The sequence below is a fragment of the Ornithorhynchus anatinus genome, chromosome 6, assembly GCF_004115215.2.
Source record: "Ornithorhynchus anatinus isolate Pmale09 chromosome 6, mOrnAna1.pri.v4, whole genome shotgun sequence".
Classification (NCBI taxonomy): Eukaryota; Metazoa; Chordata; class Mammalia; order Monotremata; family Ornithorhynchidae; genus Ornithorhynchus; species Ornithorhynchus anatinus.
In genome coordinates this window covers 1277997-1304617 of record NC_041733.1, presented here as the reverse complement: position 1 = coordinate 1304617, position 26621 = coordinate 1277997, and the positions used below count along the sequence as shown (strand labels likewise).

General features: G+C 60.0%; 1 protein-coding gene across 1 annotated transcript; it reads right to left on the bottom strand.

Annotated features, from left to right (window-relative positions):
- Window positions 1–548: 548 nt before the first annotated feature.
- On the bottom strand, window positions 549–25512 carry SH3BGRL (SH3 domain binding glutamate rich protein like). The gene is made up of 4 exons (XM_029068069.2): window positions 25303–25512; window positions 3440–3625; window positions 2959–3039; window positions 549–1003 (listed from the first exon to the last, which is right to left on the bottom strand). Exons 1-4 carry the CDS (start codon window positions 25345–25347, stop codon window positions 971–973), a joined length of 345 nt encoding a protein of 114 aa, XP_028923902.1. The 5' UTR covers window positions 25348–25512; the 3' UTR covers window positions 549–970.
- Between the last annotated feature and the right edge of the window lie 1109 nt (window positions 25513–26621).

Below are 26621 nucleotides of genomic sequence, written 5' to 3'. Positions count from 1 at the left end.
AAGTCACGTCGCTTCTCTATGCCTCAGTTCACTTCTCTGGGCCTCAGTTCCCTCATCGGTAAAATGGGGATGAAGACCGGGAGCCTCACGTGGGACGACCCGATGACCCTGTATCTCCCCCAGCGCTTAGAACGGCGCTCTGCACATAGTAAGCGCTTAACAAATGCCAACATTATCATCATTTCCTTTTCTCTCCTCCCACTCCCTTCTGCAGCCCCTTGACTTCATCTCTTTATTCACTCGCCCTTCAGCCCCCCGGCACCTACGTTCGTATCTGTGATTTTATTTATTTATATTAATGTCTGTCTCCCTCTCCTGACTGTAAGCTTGGGCAGGGAATGTCTGTTTCATTGTTATACCGTACTCTCCCTATCGCTTAGGACAGTGGCCCGCGCACAGTAAGCGCTCAGTAGATACAAATGACTGACCGACTGACTGCCAGGACCGCGTCCACCCTGATCGGCCAACCCGGCACTTAAACGGAAACACCCAAAAAGCCGGCTGGATTTCCCAGCAGGGTGACAAGGAACCTCAGACCAAGAAGCACCTTCCAGTGGGGGGTTTTTCTTTTTTTTTAATGACAATTGAAAGACATCAAAGAGGTACAATTTGTGGAGGGGGCGATTCCTCGCATTTCTCTTCCCCCTTCCCCTCTCTGAGGCAGGCGGATGGGGCTCCAACCGAAATACGCCAAATTGCCTTTCTGCATTTGAGGGGACGAACCCGGGCGACCCCCGCCCGGCCCCCTCTGCCTCCCCGCGCCCCGGTCGTGGGAGAAGCCCGTCCGTCGTCGGGCCGTTTGGCTGCGCCGAGGGTACAGAGGAGATTAACTGGACAGAATTTGGGACGGTCGACCCATTTTTCTTGAAGCCGAGATCGTGCTGCTGCTGCTGCTGCTGCTGCTGTAAGTACAAAAAAGCTGTGGAAATTCCCCTTCCAGAGGGTTTAAGGCAGAATGTCGCGAGTTTCTTCAGTCTTGCTGCTGGGCCAGGGCTTTGGCTTCCTGAAAACGGGAAAGGAGGGAAGTCGGAATCGGCGGGAATCCGGCCCGTGGGAAAACCGGACTTGCCGCCCGTCCGGCCCCACGACCCCGAGGGAGCGACGGTTGGGCGTCCGGGCCTGGGGTTTGAGGACGGAGACCCCCTTGCGGAGGAGTTGATTCTAGTGCTGGTGGCCGGCTCGGTGCCCTCTGGTCCCCCCCCCCCCCCGACCCGTCAGGTGCCCGGCGGGGCCCCGAGCGCCACGGGCGCGTGTGGGGCTGGGGCGGGGGCGCCGCACACGGCCAAGTGCCCGCCGAGGTGTCCGAAGCAGCGTGGCTTAGTGGGTAGAGCACGGGCCTGGGAGTCCAGAGGACGTGGGTTCTAATCCTGGCTCCGCCTTATGTCTGCCGGGTGTCCTGGAGCAAGTCCCTTCGCTTCTGTGCCTCAGCTCCCTCCCCCGCAAAACAGGGATTCGATCCCCGTTCTCCCTCCTACTTAAACTGGGTGCCCCATGGGGGACCTTCTATCTCGGATCTTTCCCAACGCTTAGTACAGTGCTCGATAATAATAATGTTGGTATTTGTTAAGCGCTTACTATGTGCCGAGCACTGTTCTAAGCACTGGGGCAGATACGGGGTCGTCAGGTTGTCCCACGTGGGGCTCACAGTCTTCATCCCCCATTTTACAGATGAAGGAACTGAGGCACCGAGAAGTGAAGTGACTCGCCCAAAGTCACACAGCAGACAGGTGGCAGAGCCGGGATTAGAACCCATGACCTTTGACTCCTAAGTCCGGGCTCTTTCCACCGAGCCACGCTGCTGCTCTAAACTTCTCCCTGCTTCTTCATCTTCTGCTTGATACATATTGAGTGTGTGAAAATATATATTATTGTTATTATTATTAGCGTAGCCTGGTGGATAGAGCAGAAGCCTGGAAGTCAGAAGGTCACAGGTTCTAATCCTGACTCCACCACTTGTCTGCTGTGTGACCTTGGGCAAGTCACTTCACTTCTCTGTGCCCCTGTTACCCAGTGGGACAGGGACGGTGTCCAACCCGATCTGCTTTTATCCAACCCGGCATTTAGAACGGTGCCTGGCACATAGTAAGCGCTTAACAAATACCATCATCATTATTATATGGAATAAGAGTGAATTATTATATATTAATATAATATTGTAGTACTATCATCATTATGATATTGTAATAATAGATGGACATGTTGAATAATAACAACAATGGCATTTGTTAAGCACTTTCTATGTGCCAAGCACTGTTCTAAGCACCGGGGTAGATACAAGGTAATCAGGTTGTCCCATGTGGGGCTCAAAGTCTTCATCCCCATTTTACTGATGAGGGAACTGAGGCCCAGAGAAGCGAAGTCACTTGCTCATCGTCACACAGCTGGTCAAATCATTTTGGGGAGTAGATTATTCATTTAACGTTGGTATTTGTTAAGTGCTTACTATGTGCAGAGCACCGTTCTAAGCGCTAGGGTAGATACAGAGTAATCACGTTGTCCCACGTGAGGCTCACAGTCTTAATCCCCGTTTTATAGATGAGGTCACTGAGGCACAGAGAAGTTAAGTGACTCGCCCACAGTCCCATTTACCAAATAGGATGATGATGTCTTGTTTTGTTCTGTTCCGTCTTGCTTTGCTGTCCGTCTCCTCCGATTAGACCGTGAGCCCGTCACTGGGCAGGGATGGTCTCTATCTGCTGCCCAATTGTACATTCGAAGCGCTTAGTACAGTGCTCTGCACATAGTAAGCGCTCAATAGATACTTTCGAATGAATGATTGAACAAGTGGCAGAGCTGGGATTAGAACCCACGACCTCTGACTCCCAGGCTCGCGCTCTTTCCACTAAGCCACCTGGCCCAGTGGAAAGAGCACGGGCTTGTGAGCCCCGAGAGCAGAGCATCTTTAGAACTCGGTCCCAAGATCGTCTGCGCGCAGGCAGGGGGAAGGTCCGGTCCTACCTTTGAACCAGGCGGCGCGGTCAGCCCCAGGAAGGCGTACACGGCGTTGTTTTCCCTGGCTTCAAAGAAGGCTTCGTAGTCCTTGCGGGGAGACAGGGGAAAAAAGAAAAAATGTTGGCATTTGTTCATTTGTTGCAGAGCACCGTTCTAAGCGCTGGGGGAGATACGGGGTCATCAGGTTGGTCCGCGCGGGGCTCCCGGTCTTCATCCCCATTTGACAGATGAGGTCACTGAGGCCCAGAGAAGTGAAGCGACTCGCCCACAGTCAGCCGGCTGACACGTGGCAGAGCCGGCATTCGAACCCATGACCTCCCAAGCCCGGGCTCTTTCCGCTGAGCCGCGCTGCTTCTCAGTGACCCCGCGGTGACCCCCCCCTCCCCCCCTCGGGGCAGGCCGCAGGGGGACCGGCGTGGTCGTTGGGGTCGGCGGGAGGGGTCGCCGTGGCGAGGGGGCATCGGGACCCCCCCCCCCCGGCGCTCACCCCACGGTACTGGCACTCGTTGAAGATCTGGGGGGGCAGGGGGTTCCCCGTGGCGGGCCGACTGTTCTCGGGGACGTTGTCCCTCATCCATTTGCGGTTCTCCTCATTGGCCGCGATGTCCTTCTCCTCGAAGCCGATCTTGTTGGCCTCCAGGAAGCCCAGGACATCCTGCTGCTTCTTCTTGATCTGGAACGGGGGAGCGGGAGGGCGGGGGGATCCCATGATCAGAGGGGGGCGAAAACCCCGGGCGGCAGGGACCCTCTGCCCTCCGTCCCAGGAGCCTCGGGACACCTCTCTGCCTCCAGAATAAGAAGAAGATTCGTATTTGTTAAGCGCTTACTATGTGCCGAGCACCGTTCTAAGCGCTGGGGTAGATACGGGATCGTCGGATTGTCCCACCTGAGGCTCACCGTCTTAATCCCCATTTTACAGATGAGGTAAATGAGGCCCGGAGAAGATAAGTGGCTCGCCTACAGTCACACAGCTGACAAGCGGCGGAGCTGGGATTAATAATGATAATGCTGGTGTTTGTGAAGCGCTTACTGTGTGCAGAGCACTGTTCTAAGCGCTGGGGGAGAGACAGGGTCATCAGGCTGTCCCACGTGAGGCTCACCGTCTTAATCCCCATTTTACAGATGAGGTAACTGAGGCCCGGAGAAGATAAGTGACTTGCCTACAGTCACACAGCTGACAGGCGGCGGCGCCCGGGATCCGAACCCACGACCGGTGACTCCCAAGCCCGGGCTCTTTCCACTGAGCCACGCCGCTTCTCCAGCAGCCACCCCGACACCCCGGGGGAGTCCTCAGGGCGCCGTCCGGCTCTTTCACTCAATCGATCGTAGTTATTGAGCGCTTACTGGGTGCAGAGCACCGTACCAAGCCCTTGGGAGAGTACAATACAGCAGCGTTTCCTGCCCACGATGAGCTTACAGTGGAGAATGGGAGAGAGACGTCAACAGAAATAAATACACCACAGATGGGGCCGAAGTGTTACGGAGATGAGGGAGAGGTCAGTAAAGGGAACAAATCCAAGTGCGATCCCCGCCTCCGAGACTGTGACCCCCTTCTAGACTGTGAGCCCGGTGTTTATTTGTTACTGAAATGTAATAATAACGACGTTGGTATTTGTTAAGCGCTTACTACGTGCCGGGCACCGTTCTAAGCGCTGGGGGAGATACGGGGTCATCGGGTCGTCCCACGGGAGGCTCACGGTTAATCCCCATTTTCCAGATGAGGTCACTGAGGCCCAGAGAAGCGAAGGGACTCGCCCACGGTCCCACAGCTGACGAGTGGCGGAGCCGGGAGTCGAACCCATGACCTCTGACTCCCAAGCCCGGGCTCTTTCCACGGAGCCGTGCTGCTTGCCTACTTTCCAAGCACTCGGTACACGGCTCTGCACGCGATGAGCGCTCGATAAATACAGCCGAATGAATAGATAGGACCGAAGGAAAGTGTAATTACTGGTTACAGATTGCCTTGTCCCCACGTATTTTGCTGCTGACATTCTCATGCGCACACAAACACACATCAAGCATGCAAACACAAACACACGCACACACGGTCTTCGCTGTACAATCCGTGGTGTTCTGTTTCGTTTTTTTAATTGTATCTCTTAGCGCTTGCGATGTGCCAGACACTGTAATAAGCTAATAATAATAATGTTGGTATTTGTTAAGCGCTTACTATGTGCCGGGCACCGTTCTAAGCGCTGGGGGAGATACGGGGTCATCGGGTGGTCCCACGGGAGGCTCCCGGTTAATCGCCATTTTACAGAGGAGGTCACTGAGGCCCAAGAGAAGCGAAGCGACTCGCCCACGGTCACACAGCTGACGAGGGGCAGAGCCGGGAGTCGAACTCATGACTCTGACATGAGAAGTCAGACTCATGACATAAGCTCTGAGGTAGATACAAGTTTAGCAGATTGGACACAGTCCCTGTCCCACATGGGGCTCACCGTCTTCATCAGATGAGGGAACTGAGGCACAGAGAAGTGAAGCGTCCGGCCCAAGGTCACCCAGGATTAGAGCTCAGGTCTTTGGATTCCCCGGCCCGGGCTCTACCCACTAGGTCACGTTCCTCCTCCTGCCGGGATTTACGTTCTCTCCCACGTGATTCTGAAAACGTTTCCTGGGCCAAGTCACACGATTTCTACTTCTTTAGTTCTTCCGTCTGTCCCTCTCTGCCCAGGACGGTGCCCTGCGCTCAGTAGGTTCCCAAGGCGGCGCTCTGCACCCGGCCTCATCCTTGCCCTCGAGGAGCCGACGGTTTCCCGCGCGCACGGCACCGTCCCGACCTCTCGGAAGATGAGAAGATCGGGGATCGCGTCCGACCCGATCGGCTCGTATCCGCCCCAGCGCCCACAGCGGTGCCTGGCACCTAGTGAGCGCTTAACAGATATCACGGCAAACTAACAAGGACCAGCAGCCCCTGCCGACTGGATCTGCCCAGGCAGCAGTCGGATCAGTGCTTAGAACAGCGCTCGGCGCAGAGGAGGCCCTTAACAACCACCCTCGTTATTATTATTCATTCATTCATTCATCCGATAGTGTTTATTGAGCGCTTACTATGTGCAGAGCGCCGGACTAAGCGCTTGGAATGAACAAGTCGGCCACAGATAGAGACGGTCCCCGCCGTTCGACGGGCTTACGGTCTGATCGGGGGAGACGGACGGACGGGAACGATGGCGATAAATAGAGTCAATATTAGCATCGAGGAGGGGAGGATCCTGCCGAGCCTCCGGCACTGGGCAAGGAGGCCACTCTGTCCCACTTCTTCTTCTTCTTATTTTATTGGTGAAGCACTTTCTCGGTGCCAGGCCCGGGGTGGCTACAGGCAAATTGGGTTATTCTTGTTCCAAGCACTTATTACGCGCCAAAGCACTGGTCTGAGCGCTTAGCGGGAAGAATCTGGGCTTGGAAGTCAGAGGTCATGAGTTCAAATCCCAGCTCTGCCCCTTGTCAGCTGGGCGACCGTGGGCAAGTCACTTCACTTCTCCGTGCCTCGGTTCCCTCATCTGTAAAATGGGGATGAAGACTGGGAGCCGCACGTGGGACCACCTGACGACCCTGCATCTCCCCCAGCGCTTAGGACAGTGCTCGGCACATAGTAGGCGCTTAACAAATACCAACATTATTAAAAGCTACAACTTAGATGGGACAGTCCCCGTCCCATATGTGGCTCACAGTCTCGATCCCCCGTTTACAGAGGTTCATTCATTCATTCAATAGTATTTATTGAGCGCTTACTATGTGCAGAGCGCTGTACTAAGCGCTTGGATCGGACAAATCGGCAACAGACGGAGACGGTCCCCGCCGTTCGACGGGTTTACGGTCTGATCGGGGGAGACGGACGGACGGGAACGATGGCGATGGATAGGATCGAGGGGAAGAACATCTCATTGAAACCATAGCAAATAAGTAGAATCAAGTTGCCGACAGAAGTGGCAACTGAGGCCCAGAGACGTGAAGTGGCTCGCCCAAGGTCGCACAGCGGATAGGTGGAGGAGCGGGGATTAGAACCCAAGTCTTTCTGACTTCCAGGCCCGGGCTCTAGCCGCTAGGCTACACTGGCTTGTCCTCTCCGCCCCCGCTGCCTCCTCCAGTGGGCCAGGACACCGCTCCCTCCAACTTCAGAGCCACACCTAAAGATAATAATAATAATGTTGGTATTTGTTAAGCGCCTACTATGTGCCGAGCGCTGTTCTAAGCGCGGGGGGGAGATGCAGGGTCATCGGGTCGTCCCACGTGAGGCTCCCAGTCTTCATCCCCATTTTACGGAGGAGGGAACTGAGGCACAGAGAAGCGACGTGACTCGCCCACAGTCGCACAGCTGACGAGTGGCAGGTGGGGGATTCGAACCCATGACCTCTGACTCCCGAGCCCGGGCTCTTCCCACCGAGCCACGCTCACCGGGGACGTGGACTGGGTTCAAACCGATCAGCCTGTATTTATCCCAGCTCTTCGCAGGGTGCCTGGCACATAGTACGCGCTTAACAAAATATCGTTTTAAAAAAGCTTGCCCCGGTAGTCATAATAATTATAATGGCATTCGTTAAGAGCTTACCGTGTGCCAAGCACTGGTCTAAGCACTGGATAATAATAAGGATGGCATTTGTTAAGCGCTTACTATGTGCCAAGCACTGTGCTAAGCGCTGGGGAGGGGATACAAGGTGATCAGGTCGTCCCCCGCGGGGCTCCCAGTCTTCATCCCCATTTTCCAGATGAGGGCACTGAGGCACCGAGAAGTGAAGTGATTTGCCCACAGTCACACAGCTGACAAGCGGCAGAGCCGGGATTCGAACCCATGACCTCTGACTCCCCAACCCGGCTCTTTTCACTGAGCCAGGCCGCTTCACAGTAAGCACTTAGACCCCGAGCCTGGGAGTCAGAAGGAGCTGGGTTCTAATCCCAACTCCACCATTTGTCTGCTGTGTGACCTCGGGCAAGTCACTTCGCTTCCTCTGTGCCTCAGTTACCTCATCCGGAAAACGGGGACTAAGCATGTAAACCCTAAGTGGGACAGAGATTGGGTCCAAACTGATTTTGTTGTATCTACCCCAGCGCTTAGACCGGTGCTTGGCGCCAAGTAAGCCCTTAATGCACACCGTCATCGTTAAATACGCTTTTAAAAGTGTGTGCAGAGTGTTAAGGGTGTGCAGCCCAGCCTGCACACTCTGCTCCTTCACTCGATCGTAGGGATTGAGCGTTTACTAGGTGCAGAGCACCGTACTGAGCGCTTGGAATGGACAATTCGGCCACAGGGAGAGACGATCCCTGCACAGTGACGGGCTCGCGGTCTAAAGGAGTCTAAGGGCTCCTCCGCCGCCCACCTCCTCCGCCGTCCCCCGTTGTCGCCCGTCCCGCCGTCGACCCCTGGCCCGCGTCCTCCCGCCGTCCTGGACTCCCCTCCCTCCTCACCTCCGCCCAACTCACTCTCTTCCCCTCTTCCGAGCCCTCCTGAGAGCTCACCTCCTCCAGGAGGCCTTCCCAGACTGAGCCCCCCTTTGCCTCTGCTCCTCCTCCCCGTCTCCCCGACTCCCTCCCTCTGCTCTACCTCCTTCCCCTCCCCACCGCACTTGAGTATAGTTGTACGTGCTTATTATTCTAATCATTTTATTAATAACGTGCATATATCTAGAATTCTATTTTCTCTCTTTCGATGCTAGTGGTGCCTGTCTTCTTGTCTCGCTTTGTTGTCCGTCTCCCCCCTCTAGACGGGAAGCCCGTTGTTAACAGGGATGGTCTCCATCTGTGGCCGACTGGTACTTTCTGAGCGCTCCACACACAGTGGGCGCTCAATAAGTACGGTTGTCAGCTGTGTGACCTTGGGCAAGTCACTTCACTTCACTGGGCCTCGGTGACCTCATCTGTAAAATGGGGATGAAGACTGTGAGCGTCGCGTGGAACGACCTGATGACCCTGTATTTCCCCCGGCGCTTACAACAGTGCTTGGCACATAGTAAGTGCTTAACGAATACCAACATTATCATTATCATTATCTGGAAAATGGGGATGAAGACTGGGAGCCTTACGTGGGACAACCTGATGACCCTGTATCGACCAAAGCTTAGAACAGTGTGGCTCAGTGGAAAGAGCACGGACTTTGGAGTCAGAGGTCATGGGTTCGGATCCCAGCTCGGCCCCTTGTCAGCTGGGTGGCTGTGGGCAAGTCACTTCACTTCTCTGTGCCTCAGTTACCCCATCTGTAAAAGGGGGGTGAAGACTGTGAGCCCCACGTGGGGCAACCTGATTCCCCTGTGTCTCCCCCAGCGCTTAGAACAGTGCTCTGCACATAGTAAGCGCTTTACAAATACCAACATTATTATTATTATTATTATTATTATTACAGTAAGTGCTTAACAAATACCAACATCTTTATTATTATTATCTGTAAAATGGGGATGAAGACTGTGAGCCTTACGTGGGATAACCTGATCACCCTGCATAGAACAGTGCTTGGCACACAGTAAGCGCTGAAAAAACATACCAGCATTATTAGTATTATTATCTGGAAAATGGGGATGAAGCCTGGGAGCCTCACGTGGGACAAGGTGATGACCCTGGATCTCCCCCAGCGCTTAGAACGGTGCCTGGCACATAGTAAGCGCTTAACAAATACCAACAGTCTTCTTCTTATTCTCTGGAAAATGGGGATGAAGCCTGGGGACCTCACGGGGGACCACCTGATGACCCTGTCTCTCCCCCAGCGCTTAGAACAGCGCTTGGCACATAGTAAGCGCTTAACAAATACCAACATTATTATTAGTATTACGGTTGAATGAATGAATGAATGAATGAATGAATGCATTTTAAAGCAGCGCCCCCCCGTGGCCGGCCGTCCAACCGCAAGGCGGTGGGTGGTCACGTGGTCCCAGGCGCGATGACGTCACCGACCGCGGGAGGGCGGGGCCTGGGGGGCCTGGAAACCGCCGTTTCCTCTCGGCCTCCCCCCGGGGATGGGAGGGGGAGGGGAAGGGGCAAGAGCGAGAGAACTTAGTAATAAGAATATTAATAACGATGATATTGGTTGGTTTGGTATTTGTTCAGCGCTTACTATGTGCAGAGCACTGTTCTAAGCGCTGGGGGAGATGCAGGGGCCTCAGGTGGTCCCATGTGGGGCTCACAGTCTGCATCCCCATTTTCCAGACGAGGTCACTGAGGCACAGAGCAGTGACCTAATCATCATAATGTTGGAGAGAGCCCGGGCTTGGGAGTCAGAGGTCGTGGGTTCAAATCCCGGCTCCGCCACTCGTCAGCTGGGGGACTGTGGGCAAGTCACTTCCACTGGGCCTCAGTGACCTCATCTGGAAAATGGGGATGAAGACTGAGCCTCCCGTGGGACCACCTGATGACCCTGTCTCTCCCCCCCCAGCGCTGAGGACAGTGCTCGGCACAGAGTAAGCGCTTAACAAATACCAACATTATTATTATTTGTTAAGCGCTTACTCTGTGCCGAGCACTGTCCTCCGCTGGGGGAGAATACAAGGGAATCAGGTGGTCCCCCGTGGGGCTCCCAGGCTTCATCCCCATGTTCCAGATGAGGTCACTGAGGCCCAGAGAAGGGAAATACTAATTAGGGCATTTCTGTTAGGCGCTTACTACGTGCAGAGCACTGTCGTAAGCGCTGGGGGAGAGACAGGGGCATCAGGTGGTCCCCCGTGGGGCTCCCAGGCTTCATCCCCATGTTCCAGATGAGGTCACTGAGGCCCAGAGAAGAGAAATACTAATTAGGGCATTTCTGTTAGGCGCTTACTACGTGCAGAGCACTGTCGTAAGCGCTGGGGGAGATCCAGGGGCATCAGGTGGTCCCCCGTGGGGCTCCCAGGCTTCATCCCCATGTTCCAGATGAGGTCCCTGAGGCCCAGGGGAGGGAAATACTAATTAGGGCATTTCTGTTAGGCGCTTACTACGTGCAGAGCACTGTCGTAAGCGCTGGGGGAGAGACAGGGGCATCAGGTGGTCCCCCGTGGGGCTCCCAGGCTTCATCCCCATGTTCCAGATGAGGTCACTGAGGCCCAGAGAAGGGAAATACTAATTAGGGCATTTCTGTTAGGCGCTTACTACGTGCAGGGCACTGTCGTAAGCGCTGGGGGAGAGACAGGGGCATCAGGTGGTCCCCCGTGGGGCTCCCAGGCTTCATCCCCATGTTCCAGATGAGGTCACTGAGGCCCAGAGAAGGGAAATACTAATTAGGGCATTTCTGTTAGGCGTTTACTACGTGCAGGGCACTGTCCTAAGCGCTGGGGGAGATCCAGGGGCATCAGGTGGTCCCCCGTGGGGCTCCCAGGCTTCATCCCCATTTTCCAGATAATAATAATAATGACGTCGGTAACTGTTCAGCGCTTACTGTGTGCAGAGCAACTGTCGTAAGCGCTGGGGGGAGGATCCGAGGGGGTCAGGTTGCCCTCTTGGGGCTCCATCCCATCCTCCGGCCATCCTCGCCGCGAGCGGGGCGGCGGGGCCGGGCGGAAAGGGCCCGGGCTTGGGTTCGAATCCCGCCCCCGCCCCCCCGTCTGCCGCGTGACCTGGGGCGAGTCGCTTCACTTGCCCGGGCCTCACTTTCCGAAGGGGGATTCCGAGACGTGAGCCCCCCGGTGGGCCCACCCGATGACCCCAGCGCTTAGAACAGTGCTCTGCCCCCAGCCCAGGAAGCGCTTAACAAGTAGCACCATCATTACTGTTGATTCTTTTCCCCCTTCTGGAGGCGAGGCGAGCCGAGGCCCCGAGAAGGGAGGTGGCCTCGCCCGGGGCAGACGAGGGGCCGCGGCGGGATTGGAACCCACGCCCCCCGACTCTTTCCACGAAGCCGAGCTGCGCCTGGAAAGTTCCTCCGGTTCCCTTTCCCTTTCCCTCCCCTTCTCCTCCTCTCCCCTTTTCCCCCTCCTCCCAGCAGAGCGGGACGGCCGGGGCGGCTGCCATGGCAACGGCGCCGCCCCTCCCCCTCCCCCTCCCCCGCCAGATGTGCGCGCGCCGCCGCTCGGGGGCGAGGACCGGACCCCACCCCCATCCCCCATCCCCATCCCCCACCCCCCCCTCCAATCCCCAGCTCCCACCCCCCATCCCCCCTCCCCCTCCCCAATCTCACCCCCCCATCCCCAGCTCTCACCCCCCATCCCCCACCCCCCTCCTCTATCCCCTCCCCATCCCCGGCTCTCACCCCCCCATCCCCCCCTCCCCATCCCCCCAATCTCACCCCCATCCCCACCCCCCTCCTCTATCCCCATCCCCCGGCTCCCACCCCCCCAATCCCCCATCCCCCCCAATCTCACCCCCCCATCCCCCAGCTCCCATCCCCACCCCCCATCCCCCACCCCCTCCCCATCCCCCCCAATCTCACCCCCCATCCCCCCCCATCCTCCCCGCTCTCACCCCCATCCCCCACCCCCCTCCTCCATCCCCCTCCCCCATTATAATAATAATAATAATCATGCTGGTATTTGTTAAGCGCTTCCCGTGTGCCCGAGCACCGTTCTAAGCGCCGGGGGAGATCCAGGGTCATGGGGTGCCCCCCCGCCCCGTGAGGCTCCCGGTCTTCGTCCCCCTTTTCCAGATGAGGTCACCGAGGCCCAGAGAAGTGAAGTGACTCGCCCACGGTCACCCAGCTGACGAGGGGCCGAGGCGGGATTCGAACGCCTGACCTCCGACTCCCCAGCCGGGACTCTTGCCACTGAGCCACGCTGCCCAGCCCCCCCCCCCCCCCCGCTCCCCCTCCTCCCCACCCCCAGCTCCCCCGCCCCCGGATCCCGTCAGGTCCCGCCCCCCCAATCCCAGCCGGGCCATATAAGGCCCCAAATTCCCAAATGGCGGAGCGGCGGTCGGCGGTGAGGTCCCGGCGGGCCGACAGACCGGCGGGGCCCAAATAAGGGAAAGCCCGGGCCGAACCCCGGCCCGGCCGGGCCCCGGGGGACGGGACCGGACGGGACGGGACCCCCGGGGGTCAGAGGTCCGGCCCCCGGCCGCCCGGGACGCTCCCGGGCCCGGCCTGCCCGTCCCGACCCTTGCCCGTCCGTCCCGACCCTTGCCCGTCCGTCATCTGTCCGCCGGCCGCCCTCCGCCGCCTCACTAATAATACCAATGATAACGTTGGTATTGGTTAAGCGCTTACTATGTGCCCAGCACTGTTCTAAGCGCTGGGGGATAGAAGGAGATCAGGTCGCCCCACGGGAGGCTCACGGTCAATCCCCGCTTTGCAGATGAGGGAACTGAGGCCCAGAGAAGCGAAGTGACTCGCCCACGGTCCCACGGCTGACGGGTGGCGGAGCCGGGATTCGAACCCATGAACCCCGACTCCCCAGCCCGGGCTCTTGCCACCGAGCCACGCTGCTTCTCTGAGCTCCTCCGGGCCTCCGTCTCGAAAACGGGGATTAATGACGATAATAATCGTGTTGGTATTTGCCAGGCGCTCACTACGCGCGCCGTCCTAAGCGCCGGGGGAGGTCCAGGGTCATCGGGTGGTCCCCCGTGAGGCTCCCGGTCTTCATCCCCATTTTCCAGATGAGGTCACCGAGGCCCGGAGAAGTGAAGTGACCGGCCCACGGTCACCCAGCTGACAAGGGGCAGAGCGGGGATTCGAACCCATGACCTCTGACTCCCCAGCCCGGGCTCTTTCCACTGAGCCACGCTGCTTTAAGTCCATCATGCCCCTGTGGGATTTTGTCTAACCTTATTTAGCTTGTATCCACCCCGGCGCTTAGTACAGTAACCGCTCAATCAGTACGACCGATTGAGCACTGGGGCCCACTGTGTGCCGGGAACTGGACTGGGTGTCTACTACGCGGCCAGCACCGTGCTACCGGTGGCTCAGCAGAAAGAGCCCGGGCTTGGGAGTCAGAGGTCATGGGTTCGAATGCCGCCTCTGCCACTTAGCTGTGTGACTGTGGGCGAGTCACTTCCCCTTCTCTGGGCCTCAGCTCCCTCCTCTGGAAAATGGGGATCGACTGTGAGCCTCCCGTGGGACGACCCGGTGAGCCTGGATTCGAACCCCCGACCTCTGACTCCCAAGCCTGGGCTCTTTCCCCTGAGCCACGCCGCGTCCCCTAAATTAATGGTGGCATTTGTTAAGCGCTTACTATGTGTAAAGCACCGTTCTAAGCGCTGGGGGAGACGAGGTGATGAGGTTGTCCCACGTGGGGCTCCCAGTTTTAATCCCCATTTGACAGATGAGGGAACTGAGGCCCAGAGAAGTGAAGTGACTCGGCCACGGTCACCCCGCTGACAAGCGGCAGAGCCGGGAGTCGAACGCGTGGCCTCTGACACCCAAGCCCGGGCTCTTTCCCCCGAGCCACGCTGCTTCCCTAACACAAGTGATAATAATGTCGGTATCTGTCAAGCGCCCACTGGGTGCCGAGCACCGTCCTAAGCGCTGGGGGAGATGCGGGGTCATCGGGTGGTCCCACGGGAGGCTCACGGTCTTCATCCCCATTTGACAGAGGCGGGAACTGAGGCCCAGAGAAGTGAAGGGACTCGGCCACAGTCGCCCCGCCGCCGAGTGGCAGAGCTGGGATTCGAACCCACGACCCGGGGCTCTTTCCCCCGAGCCACGCTGCTGCCCTAATACGAATGCGGCCGCTGGTTCAGCCACCGCCAAAGAGCTCCGGCTAATCCGACTAGGGGTTCCTCGGGAAACCCCAGTGGGAGAACCCGATGCCACCCCCGTTTTACAGACGGGTAAACCGAGGGGCCGAAGACGCCCTTCCCCTCCGGCCGGCCCCTGGGCCCCAGCGGCCCAGCTCTGCCCCGCGGCCATTTGGAAAAGGCCAGCGGCCGCTAAATCTCCTCTCCCGGCCCCGTCCTTCATTCGATCGTATTTGTTGAGCGCTCACTACGGGCAGAGCACCGGACTGAGCGCTTGGGACGGACAGTCGGGCAACAGATGGAGACCAGCCCGGCCCAGGGACGGGGGAGACGGACGGACGGAAACGAGACAGAACGATCCCGACGAATCCAACGAAAGAGCCGGACACCGGTGCCGGACCAGTTCCGGCCGGGCCCCGGATGGCGGTGATGATGGCGAGGGCGTGCGGCGAGGCGCTCACCGCGCGCGGGGCACCGTTCTAAGCGCTCGGGGAGGATGCGACGTGAGCGGGTCGTCCCACGCGGGGGGGGGGGGGGGTCACCGGCTTCATCCCCGTTTTACAGACGGGGCAACTGAGGCCCGGTGGAGTGACCCGCCCGAAGTCACACGGCCGAGAGGCGGCCGGAGCGGGATTTGAACCCATGACCTCGGACTCCCGTGCCCGGGCTCTTCCCACTGCCGCTTCTCAGTAAGTACCGTTAAGCGCTTACCAGGTGCCGGGCGCTGTACGAAGCCCGGATTATTCTCGGTATCATTACCGCGATTCGTTCCCTCGTATTTACCGAGCGCTCGCTAGGTGCAGAGCACCGGACTGAGCGCTTGGAACGGACGGTTGGGCCACAGAGAGGGGACCGTCCCCGCCCGATGACGGGCTCACGTCTCTTAAGTGCTGACTCCGTGCCAGGGCCTGTACTAAGCGCTAATTAGTCCTCTTATTTTTGTGGTATTCGGTAAGCGCTTACTACTTGGCAGCGTGGCTGCTTCACTTCTCTGGGCCTCAGTTCCCTCATCTGTCAGACGGGGATGAAGACCGGGAGCCTCCCGTGGGGCCACCTGATGACCCTGGATCTCCCCCAGCGCTTACAACATAGTAAGCGCTTAACAAATACCAACGTTATTATTATCACTAGGTGCCAGGCACTGTACTGAGCGCCAGTTATTATCATCGTTGATATTATCGCAAGCAAACGGGGTTGTCCCCCGTGGGGGCTCACGGTCTCAATCCCCATTTTCCAGATGAGGCCACTGAGGCACCAGACACCCCCTCCCCTCCACCGGCTCCGTTCCCCGACACCCCCTTCCCCTCCCCAGCCCTGGGCTAGACACCTCCCACCCCAGCTCTGTAGCCTGGCTCTAGTGGCGAGAGCCCGGGCTTGGGAGTCAGAGGTCATGGGTTCGAATCCCCGCTCCGCCGCTTGCCGGCTGGGTGGCTGTGGGCGGGTCACAACTTCTCTGTGCCTCAGCGACCTCATCTGTCAAATGGGGATGAGGACCGGGAGCCTCCCGTGGGACCACCCGATGACCCTGCATCTCCCCCAGCGCTTAGAACGGTGCTCTGCACAGAGTAAGCGCTTAAAAATGCCAACATCATTATTATTGTTAACAAATGCCATCATTATTTATTTATTCAGCCTCCATCTTCCAGCTGAGATCACTGAGGCCCAGTGAAGTGACCGGCCCCAGGTCACACAGCAGACAAGGGGCGGAGCCGGGATTAGAACCCAGGTCCTTCCGACTCCCAGGCCCGGGCTCTACCCACTGAGCCACATATCTGAGGAAGATACAACCTGATTAACTTGCATTCATTCAATAGTATTTACTGAGCGCTTCCTACGCGCAGAGCACCGTCCTAAACTTGTATCTACCCCCAGCGCTTCGTACAGCGCCCGGCACGTGGTAAGCGCTTAACAAAGAAGCAGCGTGGCTCCGGGGAGAGAGCACGGGCTTGGGAGTCGGAGGTCATGAGTTCGAATCCCGGCTCTGCCCCTTGTCAGCTGGGTGACCGTGGGCGAGTCCCTTCACTTCTCTGGGCCTCAGTTCCCTCATCTGTCAAATGGGGATGAAGACCGGGAGCCCCACGTGGGACAACCCGATGACCCCGTGTCTACCCCAGCGCTTAGAACAGTGCTCGGCACATAGGAAGCGCTTAACAGATACCGACATCGTTATTATTATTATTATTAACAAATAACTTTTTTAAAAAAGGGGGCGGGTCGGCGTACCTAGAAAATAATCCCTCCTCTCCCATCTTTCGTCCAGTTTTGTGGATTATCCGCGGGATTGGAGCCAGGTTTTCACCCTCGAGGGTCCTTCGAGGTGAAAAGGAGGCACACAAAGGAGCCTTTCTACACGAAATCCAGGCCTTGCAAGTTTGAATGTCCCGGAGGCCTCCTCTTCCCTGGAAGCCATTCAGTTGTATTTATTGAGCGCTTACTGGGTGCAGAGCACTGTACTAAGCGCTTGGAAAGGGCAATTCAGCCATAGAGACGATCCCTGCCCACGCGGGCTCAGTCTAGAAGGGGGGAGAAGCCAAAGATTCCTCCTGGGCAAATAATCTCCCCCCCCCCCCCCCCCCCAGGGCGATCCAGACCCCAACCTCGTCCAACCTGATGGGCCTGTACCGTCCCCAGCGCTCGGTACGCTGCCGGGCACGTAGTAAGCGCTTATCAAATACCATCAAAAGAAATGAAACCGCGGGTGGCCAGGACCTCCCGCTGTCCCCGTTCTGGGCCATCCTCGCCCCCCCGGGGTGAACGCGGGGGGTCCTGGGGGAGCCACGATCCAGGTCAGCTAGGATCCCGTGCCTCAGTGGAAAGAGCCCGGGCCTGGGAGTCAGAGGTCGTGGGTTCGAATCCCCGCTCCGCCACTGGTCAGCCGGGTGACCGTGGGCAAGTCGCTTCACTTCTCTGGGCCTCAGTTCCCTCATCTGTCAAATGGGGATGAAGACCGTGAGCCTCCCGCGGGACGACCCGATGACCCCGGATCTCCCCCGGCGCTTAGAACAGCGCTCTGCACGTGGTAAGCGCTTAACAGATACCGACATGGTTGAGAAAACAACAGCTCTGGGGTGGTTCAGGTCTGCGGGCGCTGCGGGTGACGAGCGGGCCTTTGGGACTGATTTACACACCTGTCGCAGACCTGCCCACGGGCGATTCATTCATTCGATCGTATTTATTGAGCGCTTACTACGGGCAGAGCACCGGACTGAGCGCTTGGGAGTCGGAGGTCATGAGTTCGAATCCCGGCCCCGCCCCCCGTCAGCTGTGTGACCGTGGGCGAGTCACTTCGCTCCTCTGGGCCTCAGTGACCTCGTCTGGAAAATGGGGATCGACGCCGAGCCTCACGTGGGACAACGTGATGACCCCGGATCTCCCCCGGCGCTTAGAACGGTGCTCGGCACATGGTAAGCGCCTAACGAATCCCAACGTGATCACTATTAACAAAATACACAGGGGAATTAAAATAGATAGAAATGAGCAGAGTGTTGAGGGGGGAGGGGAAGGAGCAGAGGGGAAGGGAGATGGAGCAGAGGGAAAAGGGGAAGCTCAGTCTGGGAAGGCCTCTCGGAGGAGGTGAGGGCTTGGCACCCACCCAACCCCCTACCCAATCACCGACCGCCGACCGGCCGCCCCGATGCCCACCGACCCGCCCGCCACCCTCCCGCCGACCGGTCTGCGTCCCCGGGCCGGGCGCCGTCGGGCTCGGACACGGCCCGGGGCCCTGGGTTCGAGACACGGCGGGGCACGGCGGAAAGGAGGTGGTGACCACGGAGGGCTAAAATGTGGCAACCCCCGCAGCGGGGCAGGGCCACCGGGAGCCCCCGGATCCTTCCCCCCCGCCTCCCCGCCCCTCGGGAAACCCTCTCCGGGTTGACCACGGGCAGCCGAGAAATCCCCTTTGCTCTAAGGTGAGGCCGAAAACTCACCAGTCGAACGTGAATGTTTTCAGCGCGGGTTCCGCCCGAGGAACCCGGGACCACTCGGGCGCCGACGGCGACCAGGTGACGGCGATGATTGGTTCGACTGAATTGGGGGAGTCGCCTGCCGTGGACGGGGCACCGTACTGAGCGCTCGGGAGAGTACGACAGAACGATAAACGCACACGTTCCCCGCCCCGACGAGTCTAGACGGAGAGACGGGCATCGGTAGAAAGAAAGAAATGACGGAGTCGGATAAAAGTGCTGTAGGGCAAGTCGGGGCGACGCAGAAGGGAGTGGGACGAGAGGAAAGGGGGGCTCATTCATTCACTAGTATTTATTATTAATAATAATAATGGTATCTGTTAAGCGCTTACTACGTGCAAAGCACGGTTCTAAGCGCCGGGGGGGCTACGAGGTGATGGGGTTGTCCCACGTGGGGCTCACCGTCTTCATCCCCATTAAGGATGAGGGAACTGAGGCCCAGAGAAGTGAAGTGACTCGCCCAAAGTCACACGGCTGACGAGCGGCAGGGCCGGGAGTCGAACCCATGACCTCTGACTCCCCAGCCCGGGCTCTTGCCACGGAGCCACGCCGCTTCTCTAAGCAGCAGCAGCGCTTACTAGGTGCAGAGCACTGTACTAAGCGGTGGGGCGGGGAAGGCCTCTCGGAGGAGACGTGCCTTCGGGAAGGCTTCGAAGGGGTGGGGAGTAATCGTCGGATTTGAGGAGCGAGGACGATTAAACATCGGCTCCGCCCCGAGCACTGTGCTAAACGCTGGGGGGGGGGGGAGGGGGGATCCAAGATGCTCAGTTCGACCAAGGTCCCTGTCCCCCGAGGGTAAGAGAAGCAGCGTGGCTCAGCGGAAAGAGCCCGGGCTCGGGAGTCGGAGGTCATGGGTTCGAATGCCGGCTCTGCCGCCTGTCAGCCGCGTGACTTGGGGCGAGTCACGTCGCCTCTCTGGGCCTCGGTGAGCTCATCTGTAAAACGGGGATGAAGCCCGGGAGCCTCCCGTGGGACGACCTGACGACCCTGTGTCTCCCCAGCGCTTAGAACGGTGCTCTGCACGTAGTAAGCGCTTCACAGATACCAACGTGACTGTCATTAAGAGGGGGGGCGGGAGTCTTCTCGGCATTTTACAGAGGAGGAAGCGGAGGCCACACAGCAGGACGGACCACAGCCGGAACTCGGGAAGACTGGGAAAAGGCCCTTTGCCCTTAGCCTCCCCCCCTCCTCTGGGACTCACTGGGAAACTCTCCCCAAAAATGACTTCCTTCTTTTTTTTTTTCGTTTTAATGGCATTTTGGTCAGCACTTCTAACGCGCCGGGCACCGTGCTAAGCGCCGGGGTGGAGGCAAGATAACCGCCTCGGACACGGCCCAAGTCCCACACGGGGCTCACGGCCCTAACCCCCGTTTTACGGGGGAGGGAATCGAGGCCCGGAGGAAGCGAAGTGACCTGCCCGAGGTCACGCAGCAGACAAGCGGCGGAGCCGGGATTAGAACTCGGGTCCTCCTGACTCCCGGGCCTGGGCTCTAGCCACTAGGCCACGCTGCTTCTCTGCAGCAGAAATTCCAGCCCCACTTAACGATAATAATAACGTTGGTATCCGTTAAGCGCTTCCTCTGCGCAGAGCACTGTTCTAAGCACTGGGTAGATCCAGGGTCACCAGGTCGTCCCACGCGAGGCTCACGGTTCATCCCCATTTTACAGAGGAGGGAACTGAGGCCCGGCGAAGTGAAGTGACTCGCCCACGGTCACCCGGCTGACAAGCGGCGGAGCCGGGATTCGAACCCACGGCCTCCGACTCCCCAGCCCGGCCCCTTTCCACGGAGCCACGCTGCTTCTCCAAGGAAAGCTTGCTTTTCTTTTTCTTTTCCTTTCTTAAAGGAAAACCCCACCACCGGCCGCCACCGCCGGCGGGGGGGGGGGGGGGGGGGGGGGGCGTCCGCCTCCTCCAGGAGGTCTTCCCCGATTGACTCCCACCTTCGCGGCCACGCCGGTCCTCGGCCGGAGGCCTTCCCCGATTGAGCCCCCCCCCCCCCACCTCCTGGGTCACGGCGGTCTTCGGCCACCTCCTCCAGGAGGCCGGCCCCGCAGGGAACACGCCTACCGATTCCGTTACCTTGTCCTCTACCGAGAGCTTAGCACAGTGCTCCGCACAGGGTAAGCACTCGATAAATACAACTGATCGACCCCCCCCCGGCCCCCGGCCCCCGGCCCCGCATCCGTCCCTAATTATATCGGTGAATCGGTCATTCGTATTCCTGCAGAAGCAGCGGGGCTCGGTGGAAAGAGGCCGGGCGGGTCACGGGTTCGAATGCCGGCTCTGCCCCTTGTCAGCTGTGGGCCAGTCGCTTCACGTCTCTGGGCCTCGGTTCCCTCATCTGTAAAATGGGGACGAAGACGCCGAGCGTCGCCTGGGACAACCTGTCTCCACCCCAGCACCTGGAACAGTGCTCTGCACATGGTAAGCGCTTAACAGATACCAACGTCATCTTATTATCATCTTATTAGGCGCTTACGGTGTGCAGCACAGTGTATTAAACGCTTGGGAGAGTAGCTTATAATAACTGTGGTACTTGTCCTCGTCCGTCCGTCTCCCCCGATGAGGCCGTAAGCCCGTCAGAGGGCGGGGACCGTCTCCATCTGTTACCGACCTGTCCATTCCAGGCGCTTAGTACAGTGCTCTGCACATAGTAAGCGCTCAGTAAATACTGTCGAATGAATGAATGAATGAAGGTTACGCACTTACTGTGTGACAAGCACCGGTCTAAGGGCTGGGGTAGATACAAATTCATCCGGGTGGACGCAGCCCCCCGTCCCCTACGGGGCTCCCAGCCTAAGCAGGAGGAAGGACAGGGATTGGATCCCCATTTTACAGATGGGGAAACCGGGCCACAGAAGTCACCCAGAGTGGCAGAGCTGGGATAACGAGAATAATAATGATAATGGTATTTGTTAAGCGCTTACCTACGTGCCAAGCACCGTTCTGAGCTCTGCGGGGGGGGGGGGGGGGGGGGGGGGGAGGGGGGGGGGGGGGGGGATACGGATACGTGGGGCTCACACGGTCTTCATCCCCGTTTTACGGATAATAATCAGGTAACGGAGGCCCAGAGAATAATAATAATAATAATAATAATTATGATATTATGGTATTGGTTAAGCTCTTACTAGGTGCACATTTCCGCCCACGACGCGCTCACGCTAAGGAACTACGACGCAGCCCCAAAGCCACCTCTTCCAGAGCCCTCTGTGACCGTCCCCTCGGCCCCGGGTCACGTCGGCACCCTGAGCCGCCTCCTCCCGGAAGCCTTCCCTGCCCGGGCCCCCTCCTTCCCGGTCGTGGCCTTCTCCGGGCCACCCCCCCCTCCTCCGGGAGGCCTCCCTGATGGACCTTCGCCTTCCCGGTGGTGCCGTCCCTCAGCCGCCTCAGCACCGACGAATCCGCTTGGCCCTCGGAGAGCGTATTTATAATAACGATAATAAGTACGGTATTTGTTAAGCGCTTCCTACGTGCCCAGCACTGTTCTAAGCGCCGGGGGAGATCCGGGGTCACCGGGTCGGCCCCCGGGAGGCTCACGGTTCATCCCCGTTCTACGGATGAGGGAGCTGAGGCACAGAGGAGTGAAGCGACTTGCCCACCGTCACTCATCACAGCTCTCATCTCATTTTCAGCTACAGCGCGTTGGTCCGCGTCGGCCGGACGTCCCTCTTTCCTCTCCTTCGTCTGCCGGCCGTCGAGCACCCGGAATAATAACGTGGGTATTTAAGCGCTTCCTGTGCGCGGGGCGCTGCTCGATAGAGGGCCATCGGGTTGTCCCCCCGTGAGGCTCCCGGTCTTCATCCCCATTTTCCAGCTGAGGTCACTGAGGCCCAGAGAAGTGACTCGCCCACAGGCCCACAGCCGACAAGTGGCAGAGCGGGGATTCGAACCCATGACCCCTGACTCCCCAGCCCGGGCTCTTTCCGCTGAGCCGCGTTAGAGAAGCAGCGTGGCTCGGCGGAACGAGCCCGGGCTTTGGAGTCGGGGCTCATGGGTTCGAGTCCCGGCTCGGCCACTTGTCGGCTGGGTGACCGGGGGGGGGGGCGAGTCACTTCGCTTCTCTGGGCCTCAGTTCCCTCATCTGTAAAACGGGGATGAAGACCGGGAGCCCCGCGTGGGACGACCCGATTCCCCTCTGTCTACCCCAGCGCTTAGCACGGTGCTCGGCACATAGTAAGCGCTTAACAAATACCGACATTATTCTCTACACACCCAGCAAACCGCCCTGTGCTCCCAACCGGTGCCCCGCGCAGCGCTCCGCAGAGGGTAAAGCGCCCAGCGCCCGTCTCCCCGTTCCCTCTGCTGTCCCCGGCCTTGCCCCGTCGGTGCCCCATCCACCCCGCCGCGGGCAGGGAACGGGTCCGTTTCCTGTTGGGTCGTACTCTCCCGGGCACTCAGTACGGTGCTCCGCCCACAGTAAGCGCTCAATAAATAGGACCGGAGGAACGGACCCGCGGGGGACCGAGGCCGGACCCGATCCGCGGATGTTAGCGGAGGGGGCCCGGGAGTCGGGAGTCCCGGGTTCTAATCCCGGCTCCGCTCCCGCCTGGCCTGCTGCGGGAGTTTGGGCAGCGCCCCTTTCTCTGCCTCCCCTTATCGCTCTGCACGGAGTAAGCGCTCAGTAGATACTATCGAATGAATCTGTAAAATGGGGCTAAAATTCAACAGGATTTATGGAGCGCTCACTCCGCGCAGAGCACCGCACTAAGGGCTCGGAATGAAATCCCCGCGGTCCCCCTTCGCGGCCCGGGGCGGGGGGGGGGGGGGGGGGGCCCCGTATTGAACCGGGAAACGCCACCAGCCGGAAGGAAGGGGAGATCGGGCAGCCCCCTCTGGTAGTATCGATCGTATTCACCGAGCGCTTCGTAATAATAACGTCGGGATTCGTTAAGCGCTCGCTACGCGCCGAGCACCGTCCTAAGCGCTGCGGGAGATCCAGGGTCACCGGGTGGTCCCACGCGGGGCTCACCCCGTTTTCCAGATGAGGGAGCCGAGGCCCGGAGAAGCGAAGCGACTCGCCCCCGGTCCCCCGGGGGCCGGGATCCGAACCCGTGACCTCCGACTCCCCAGCCGCCCGCCGTGCGCTTCCCGTGTCCTCCGGCCCCCCGCCCCCCCGACCCACCTGGACTTTTCCCCGGACCCCCGGGTGGCCCCGTCCGGGGGAGGGAAGGGCCGGAGGAGTCGTCGGGGCCGGATCCCGCGTCCCCTCCGCCCGTCCCCCGCGTGGCCCCGGCCCAGTCGCTTCCCTCCTCCGGGCCTCGGCGGCCTCGTCCGTAAAACGGGGATGGGGGCCCCGACGGCCCCCCGGCCCGGGGTTCGGGTCCACCCGGGGAGCTTAGCGGCCGGCCCTGGACGGATAACGTAAAAATCAAATCGAATAAACAACCCACTCGTGGGAGGGAAGGAGGGAGGGAGGAAGGAAGGAAGGAAGGAATGCGGTCAGGGGGCCAGAGCGGCCTAGGCGGGACGGGTGGGCGGGCGGGCGGGTGGATGGGGTTGGGGGGGTCTTCCCACCCCTGTGGCCGTCGCGTGTACCACCCACACACCCCCCGCACACGCACACCATGCCCGCACGCCGACACACACACACGTAGAGAGAGGAAATCCAGGTTGGGTCACTTTAGGGAGAAAGCCCGAAGAAATGGCTGCCGGGCTGGCGGACGGCCACACGCGTCCACGCCCCCCCATCCATCCCCCCCCCCCACCCCCGGCACACACAACCCGGCCACACACAGCCGGCCTTCCGACCCCCACCCCCCCCACCACACAAACACACACCAGGCACTCGTATACACGCACCAGGCACACGTACACATACCAGGCACACGTACGCGCACACCGTGCACACACACACACCCCCCAGGCACACATACACAGCCACACCATGCACACATCCACACACGCCAGACCCATCCACACACTCCAGACGCACACACACCGTGCACACACACACCGTGCACACACACACCGTGAACACACGCTTGTCCCCCCCACCCCAAGCCCCATCCTAGGGCCGAGGCGGACCCTGGCCCGGGGTCTCAGGGAGAGACGACGAGGAATGTCCGGCGGCCACACACAGACACACACGACACACACACACACACACAGACACTCACATTGTCTTTGTGTCTCCCCCTCCCTCTCTTTCTCTCTGTCTCTGTCTCTCTGTGTGTCTCTGCGTCTGGGTCCCCCCTCCCCTGCCCTCCCACTCACAGACACACACACATTCTCTTTGTGTCTCTCCCTGTCTTTCTCTGCGTGTCTGTGCCCCCCGGCGCCCCCCCCCCGAGCCCCCTCCCATCATCAAAAACCACGGGCAGACCCCCTCCCCTTCCTCCCCCCCCCCCCCCCGGACTGACCGACCAACCGCCCCCCGCCGGATTGCGGGCCCGGGGCTCGTCCGGGATGGGGGGAGCTGGGGGGGGCGGGGGTCCTCGGGATGGGGAGGAGGAGGAGGAGGGGGGGGGGTCCCCCGGATGGGGGGGAGGGGATCCCCGGGGTCCCCGGGATGGGGGGGGCCGGGGGGAGGAGGCCCCCCGGGATGGAGGGAGGGGATCCTCTGGGTCCCAGGGATGGGGTAGAGGGGGGTCCCCGGGATGGGGGGGAGGGGGTCCTCTGGGTCCCCGGGGATGGAGTGGAGGGGGTCCCCGGGAGGGGCCGGAGGGGGTCCTCTGGGTCCCCGGGCTGGGGGTGCCGGGGGGGCGGGGGGGTCCCCGAGACGGGGGTGGGGAGGGGACCCCGGGGATGGGACGGGATGGGATGGGATGGAGGGGGTCCCCGGGGTCCCGGGCCGGGGCTGGGTCCGGGGAGGGGGCGGTCATCGCTCACCGCGGTGGATCCGGAGGAGGAGGCGATGTAGACGCGGATGACCATGGTGGCGCTCCCGGCGAGGGGGCAGGAGGCAGGACACACACACCCCCCCGACCCCCGGCGGCTCCCCACCACCCCCCGTCCGCCGCCCACGCCCCGACCAGGCCGCAGCGGGACACGGACCGACGGGTCGGGATGGGCTGGGAGGGGAGCGGAGGGGAGGGGAGCGGATGGGATCCGACAGACGGAGGGACGGAGGGAGGGCCGGGGGGCGGGACCGCCCCGGGGGGGGGGGGGGACGGGGACGGGGGGGACGGGACCCGCCCCCCATCCCGCCCCCCTCTAGGCGCTCACCGACCCCCCTCCAGGGCACCAAGGAAAGAAAAACCATGGCGTTTCTTGCGCTCTCACCCTGTGCCAAGCCCTGTGCTCGACGCTGGGGGAGATCCAAGCTCACCAGGTGGTCCGGTCCCCCGCCCCCCGTCCTTCGGCCCCATTTGACAGAGGACGATAATGTGGGTATCTGTTGAGCGCTTCCCACGCGCAGAGCACCGTTCGAGGCGCTGGGGCGGCTACAGGGGGATGAGGGGGGGGTCCTACTTGGGGCTCGCGGTGTTAATCCCCGTTTCAGTAAGAACGATGTTGGGTGGGATCCGTTAAGCGCTTGCTAGGTGCCGAGCACTGTGCTGAGCGCTGGGGGAGCTACGGGGTGAGCAGGCTCGTCCCGTGTGAGGCCCGTTTCCCGGAGGAGGAAACTGAGGCGGAGAGCGGTCGGGCGCTCGGCTCCGGGTCCCACGGACGGTGCTCGGCACCCGGGAAGCGCCCGGTAAATACGATCGATCGAATGAATGGGAATCGGTAGTCACGATAACGTTGGGATCTGCGGAGCGCTCACCGGGTGCCGAGCACTGTACTAAGCGCTGCGGGAGGAGACCCAGGGGAATCGGGTTGTCCCACGCGGGGCTCCCAGCCCCCGCGCCTGGACACGCGCACATGGACCCTGTTGCCGACTTGTTCATCCCAAGCGCTTAGTACAGTGCTCTGCACATAGTAAGCGCTCAATAAATACTATTGAATGAATGAATGACCCCCCTCGCCACACGTCCACGCTGGTAAACACGCTGAGGTATACACGCGTCCACACGCACCTGTACGCACACACACACGTGTACACGCTCACCACGGGTCCACGCTAGCAAACACACTGAGGTACGCACGCGCGCACACACACAGGGACACGGACTCACAACGTACACGGCCACACATTCCCCCTGGCGGTCGCCCAGATGGGAATGTGCGCACATACACCCCACACACGCATAGAGTACACACACACG